The 6,334-nt window shown below is 40.1% G+C and overlaps 1 protein-coding gene across 1 annotated transcript; it reads right to left on the bottom strand.

Annotated features, from left to right (window-relative positions):
• Positions 1-3,229: 3,229 nt before the first annotated feature.
• LOC311267069 (THO complex subunit 4-B-like) lies at positions 3,230-5,908 on the bottom strand. The gene is made up of 6 exons (XM_084369907.1): positions 5,595-5,908; positions 4,546-4,707; positions 4,317-4,464; positions 4,160-4,226; positions 3,719-3,935; positions 3,230-3,621 (listed from the first exon to the last, which is right to left on the bottom strand). The coding sequence occupies exons 1-6, from the start codon at positions 5,784-5,786 to the stop codon at positions 3,601-3,603; spliced, it is 807 nt and encodes a 268-aa protein (XP_084226033.1). The 5' UTR covers positions 5,787-5,908; the 3' UTR covers positions 3,230-3,600.
• Positions 5,909-6,334: the final 426 nt, after the last annotated feature.

The raw sequence follows: 6,334 nt of genomic DNA, 5'->3' as shown, positions 1-6,334 counted from the left end.
CAGCACACCTTTTTAGGTGAGTAAAAGTATAGTAACAGGTAGACTTAAAATAGATTAGAGTGAAAAATACTTAATATTTAGTTGCAAATCCTTTGCTTGCAATAACTGCATCAAGCCTGCGACCCACTGACATCACCAAACCTTTGCATTCTTCTTTTGTGATGCTTTTCCAGGCTTTCACTGCAGCCTCTTTCAGTTGTTGTTCGTTTCGGGGGTGTTTTCCCTTCAGTCTCCCTTTTAGCAGGTAAAATGCTCAATAGGGTTTAAGTCTGGAGATTGACCTGGCCAGTCCAAAACCTTCCACTTCTTTCCCCTGCTGAACTCCTTGGTTGTTAGTGTGTTTTGGGTCGTTTCCTTGCTGCATGATGAAGGATCTCCTGATCAGTTTGGTTCAATCTCTTTTTAACTTGGCAAACAAAATGTTTCTGTAGACGAGTTTATTTTGCTGCTGCCATCATGTGTTTCATCGTCAGTGAAGATCAATGAGCCCATCCCAGAAGATGCCATGCAGGCCCAAGCCATGATATTACCTCCACCTTGTTTCACAGAAGAGCTTGTGTGTTTGGGATCATGAGCAGATGCTTTGTTTCTCCACACATTAGCCTTTCCATCACTTTGGTAAAGGTTAATCTTTGTCTCATCAGCCAATAAAACTTTGTCCCAGAATTTATGAGCCTTGTCTCTGTACGTTTTGGCTAATTCCAATCAGGCCTTCCTATTCTTATTGCTAATGAGTGGTTTGCATCTTCTGGTGTAGCCTCTGTACTTTTGTTCCCGAAGTCTCCTGCGACCGGTGGATTGTGATACCTTCACTCCTGCCCTCTGGAGGTTGTCGGTGATGTCATTGACAGTTGTTTTAGGGTTTTTCTTTACAGCTCTCACATTGTTTCTGTCATCAACCGCTGATGTTTTCCTTTGTCTACCGGTTCAACATCTGTTGCTGAGTACACCAGTGGTTTCTTTCTTTGGGACATTCCAAATGGTTTTACTGGCTACGTTTGTGCGATGGCTATGATTGATTTTGCATCTTCAAAACCCACAGCTGAAACTGAGAGTAGACATTCAGTGCTATTTACTGTTTGAATAATCAATGTAATAGGACACACCTGGGCAGCAAAAAACACCTGTCAGTCACATGTTCCAATAACTTTGATCACTTGAAAAATGGGTGGGTTCAAACAAAAGGTGCCATCTTCTAAGATTTGTAACAGATCTAGATGTCAATAACTGGAAATGGATGCTGACATACTGATCTCTTGTCTCATATTCATCTTTTGGTGTCAAACCCAAATGTTTTCAGTGTACAGCAAAAATAAAGGAATTGGCCTCACTGTTAAAGTAGCTTTGGAGGGGACTGTATACATAGGCGGGTTCACAACGTGCATGCACTCTGCTTTAATGATTAAAGAGGCTGCTTTAAGCCATTTTAAATGTTCCCATGCACACAGTAATGTCACTGTAGCAAACATCGTGGCGCATTTAAGCAGCAAAACTACAAGCTGTAGTTATATAAACTTGACAGCACAGAGGAAACTCTCCAGAGGTGCAGCATTGATGGAGCTCCAGATTTATCAGGAGGGGAATGGCTGCTTAAAACCAAACTGTTTCACTGTACGTGTATGGACGTGTATAAGGACACAGAAAACTAACATTAGATCCAGACTGATCATGTCAGGAGATTTCAATAATCAGGTTAAACTATACTCTGCCTCGTGGGTAAAAATCCCTTTCCATCACTTTAAATCAGTGAAAAGCTCTCAGCCAGAACAAAACACACGAATAGTCACAGACAAGCTATTCAGGTCATCATGTCTCAAGTCAAGTGTCTTTACCTTTTAAGTCCAAGTCAAATCTCAAGCCATTAATTTTCAAGTTGAAAGTTGTCAAACTAGTGACTGGACTCAAGTCTTCATCTCTGCAACCAGGATACTTTGGATTTGTGTCTCTAATTAAGTTGTCTGAATCGTGTCAGGCATCTGTGGACAAACTGATATAGACAGCCTTTAGAGTGAGACTAGACAGCATCCTCCTCTAACAAAGTATGAGCTTCTACAGCCACTTGATTAGGTAGAGTCAGCAACTTATGGTAGCTCATACTGGCAAACTTAAGGTAGATTAACCAGTCTGTACCTAAAACTCACACTTAAGGCACAATATGCAAGAACTGGCCACCTGTCAGTCATACAAAAAAAAAATTGGGGGCAGCATATCACCATAGTAACAGCTAATGGCTGGGAATTGTAGCTGCGGTTAGCTAGTTTGTCCAGTTAGTCGTGCATCTAGCGATCCAGACTGGGAGCTAAGAGCACTGCGAGTTTAAACCGCTAGAACAGGAGGCTTTGACCTGGACAGGCCAGGTCTAGCTGGTAAGCATGCTAACCTCAGTAGATATCTCAGCAGGACAACACGTTTTAACATCAGAACTATTTCTTACTTTCTATTGATGATTTTTGTTCATTTTAGAATGTCTTCAACTAAAACTCTTACATATTGCACCTTTAAAAGTAAAGATGTGGATTTAACATCTTACTTTGGTAAAGGTGAAAGTCACCTTTACAAACAATACTTGAATAAAAGTTTTAAAGCATCTCATGTACTCAAGTATCTAAAGTAGAAGGATGAGTACATTTTACATATATATATAGCATGTACAATTATGCCAATTATGGAATCCAATTTTCAGCATTTTTCTGATCAACTTTTGTGATTGCTGATTAAATAATTTTAAAAATGCAGAATGCAATCTGCAAAGTAACTAATAACTAAAGTTATCAAATAAATGTAGCAAGAAAGTAATATCTGCCTCCAACATGTTGTAGAGTGGAAATTTAAAGTAGCAACAAGGAAATGCTCAAGAACAAGTACCTCAAAATGGCACATGCATGCAATACTTTGTAAATTTGTTTCTTTGCATCATTTTTATCCGTACGGATTTCCAGCAATTGCCGTTTGTGGCCACAATTCAGCAAAGTAGCCTCACTAAACTGGGCTTCAGTAGCACATTCTTGTCACTACTTAAACCATCTGAATAGCCACGGTTGACTAGAGTGATATTGTCACAAACAATATTAAACATACACCAATGCAAAAATATGGCACAATTCTGTTTTGATTTAGTCACATTTGGATTTCATTCATTTTCTAAAATGCAAATACTGTCACAGTGAAGAGCAATGACGCTTTCAGTCTCAGGAAGAGAAACTGCTAAATGCAAACACCAGAGAGACGATTCAGTATAATCATTTATGTACAAAACTCTTTGAAATATGCCCATATGTCAAGTATACAATACCAAATGACTGTACTATTACTACAATAATACAATAATTAATACATCAAATAGTCTGTCAAACCATTTATGTGATTTAAAAAAAAAAAAAAAATGGGGGTAGACAGGAGCAGATGGTCTAGGGGAAAAATCCTCAAAACATAACCAGAAAACATGACTTCAAAGATAATTGGAAATATTAAAAACAGAATGTAATGGTCCATACAGTAAAATGGCTTCAAAACACAAGTGTAAAAAGATCTGATCCATCATATTTGATTAACCAGATAAAAAAAAAGACAAAAGAAGGGAGCAGCATCCTCTGAGTGCTTCTAACTGGTGTCCATCTGAAACTGAAATATGAGAAACATGATTATGAAATTATCAATAACTGTTCACAGCATGTTCACAATACAGAGTAAAATAATTATATGCAGAACAAGTACATACCTTGGCATTGTAAGCATCCAACTGGGCATCCAACTCCTCGGCAGAAAGTTGGGGTCTGTCTCCACTCCCTCTTCCTCTTCCTCTCCCCCTCCCCCTACCTCTGAAGCCTCCACCGCCGCTACCTTGCCTCCTTTCGCTTCTGTCACTTCTTTCACTCCTTTCACTCCTTTCAAACTTGGCCTGCCCAAGCCTGCTCCGGTCGAAGCCCCTGTTTGAACTGCAAAAATGAAAAGATCAAACATTTTAGATAAAACCATATTATGTTCATGTTAAATTAACCCAATAACCTCCAATTGCTAGTATGTACATGCTGTGACTGTGTAAAGCAAACTCCCTTTATTAATTGTCAATTGTCTCACGTTAATTCACAACCACCTAATCTTTCCAAACTCAAGAGTATATTCCTGCATGCAGAGTGCACCCCGCTTTTACACAACTCACCTTTGTGTGGATTGTCTGCTCTGTGTGTCGCCATCTGAGACCACTTGCTGGACTTTCATGGGACGGCCTAAAAACACAGAATAAAACTTTTCTTCAATACTTCTTAAGAGGCACCAAAGTATTACATGCCATTGTAGGATGAGAACAGAAACCTCACCATCAAGTGGGACACCATTATAGTGCTTCATGGCTTTGAGTGCATCAGCCTTATTTCCAAAGTGAACATCTGCGCTCCCTTTGCTGCGACCAGACCGGTCGTAGTGTACAGAAGCTTTCGTTAATTCCCCAAACTCTGCAAACAACTCCTGGGGAGAAAAGTTAAATCGTCAGCCATGTTTAAAACCAGTAACACTAGCTAAGTGGATTAATTGGGTTCAGTACATTACCTTAATATCTGTGTCAGAAACACCAAAGTCCAGATTGGAAACCAGCAGCTTGCCACTATCTTCCACACTTCTTTCTGCTCCTGCACTCAGTCCTCTGTGTCCACCAGGGTGCTCTTGCTCTTCAAACATGTCATGCTGCCATTTGTCTGGTAACTCTCTGGGCTGTAAGGGGGCAACAAAAGACAATACTGGATTTAAGTTCCATGTGTTCAGAGGAAAGAAAAAAAAAATCACAATAGTTGAAGTGGTGATCAGATAGATAATACTTGACCACACATTTCAACATAATTGTGACATGTGAAGCACTGAAGGGGTCACGCCTGGAGGCTTGTAAAGATGATACCATGGGAGAGGAGAGATGGAGTCCATTGAAAAAAAAGGCCCATTGCCTTTTGTCCAGGAACAAAAAGAAAACGTCCATGCGATGGAGATGGTGATAAAGAGAGTTTGAGCTAATTAAAACAGTCCTAAATGTCCTCAGAAAACTAAAGGATTTGTTGAAGCAACAGCTTTCTCACTCTGTGGCCATTTTTGAGATTTACGGTTTCCAACAGCTGTTTTCATCTTAAAACTAAAAAAAAACGGATAATAAAAATGTTGGATAATTTATATATAAGGATACTGGCGCCCAGTGGCTGATCCTCTTCACCTGACAACTCAAAAGGACAACTTGTGAAAGAGTACCTTCAGACACAGAAGCAGCCATGTTGTTGAGCAAAAATCCATCCGGGCCAGTCACACGAGGCCATGTTTTAAGACGCTGACTTCGTTGAACGAGTGTTTCGAGCCGGTATCATTATTGCAAAGTGGACCGTTTTCCACAGCTGAGTAGTTATTCTATCCTAAGGTGTTCACGGAACATTACTTTGAGTTCATTCAGGGTTTCTAGCTTCTTCCGTGTTTCTGTTTACGGCATTTATCACAGTTAGGGGAAGTCCATTGTCACGTAACGTTAGCCACGACCGATAAGCTATGACAAAAAGCATTATGAAACATTTCACAATGTTAATTCCTTTTCCGTTTATCTTTCAGCTGCTTCCCTTTCATACCCTGGTGTATGGTGTGGATCTGTTGTTCCTCTCACGGTTGAAGTTATTCTGTCGACTCCGCGCCGGCCTCGACGATCCGCCGGCCCGACCTGAACTTCCACTCGGCCTAGACGATCCTCCTGCGCGGCCGCTGCCTCCTTTCTTGTTCAGCTTGATGATGTCGTCCAGAGACATGTTCATCTTATCAGACATCGTGGTAGCTTTGCTTTAGCTCGCAGCTAAGTCTGAAAATGAACAAAGAACTTTCGGCGGTGAGAGTCGACTGTTTATCAGCTGGTCTCTCGTGGCGCGGTGACGTTGAAACCAGCGGAACATGCGTAGTTCGCAGAAGTGACGATTAACACTTAAGTCCCGCCCCATTTTTTCTAAAAAAAAAACCCCAAAAAACAACAACTTTATTTAATAATACAGATTACAGTCAACACAGGTTTACAGGTCAAAACACAGAGCTGAGAGCTTGTTAGTAGGAGCAGAGGAAAAAATAAAGATGTATTCGGAGAAAATAAATAACAAACAATAACAATGAACAAGGTTACGTCTGGAGTAGAGTAGAGTAAGAGTAGCTGTGGACTCTAGCAGCATTTATAAAACAAGTGCTGATACTGTTTTGCAGTGAGCATAAAAACACACATCAAGACAAATGAAATGTGTGAAAAGCACTGTACTATATATAAAAGTAATACAAGAAAAAGCAAAAAATAAAAGACTACATAAGAATAGGGAAAAGATAAAAAATGATG

Source organism: Pagrus pagrus (genome assembly GCF_965226575.1).
Source record: "Pagrus pagrus genome assembly, chromosome: 2".
Classification (NCBI taxonomy): Eukaryota; Metazoa; Chordata; class Actinopteri; order Spariformes; family Sparidae; genus Pagrus; species Pagrus pagrus.
Note: the sequence above shows the minus strand (reverse complement) of the source record. Positions and strands in the feature narration are given on the sequence as shown.

Bases quoted from the DNA above. Each gene is read 5' to 3' on its own strand.
- LOC311267069 (XM_084369907.1), bottom strand. From the start codon at position 5,786: ATGTCTGATAAGATGAACATGTCTCTGGACGACATCATCAAGCTGAAC. The intron at 4,708-5,594 runs GTATGAAAGGGA...GCCCCCTTACAG, and splicing joins GATCCACACCATACACCAGG to CCCAGAGAGTTACCAGACAA. The intron at 4,227-4,316 runs GTGAGGTTTCTG...CTGTGTTTTTAG, and splicing joins TAATGGTGTCCCACTTGATG to GCCGTCCCATGAAAGTCCAG.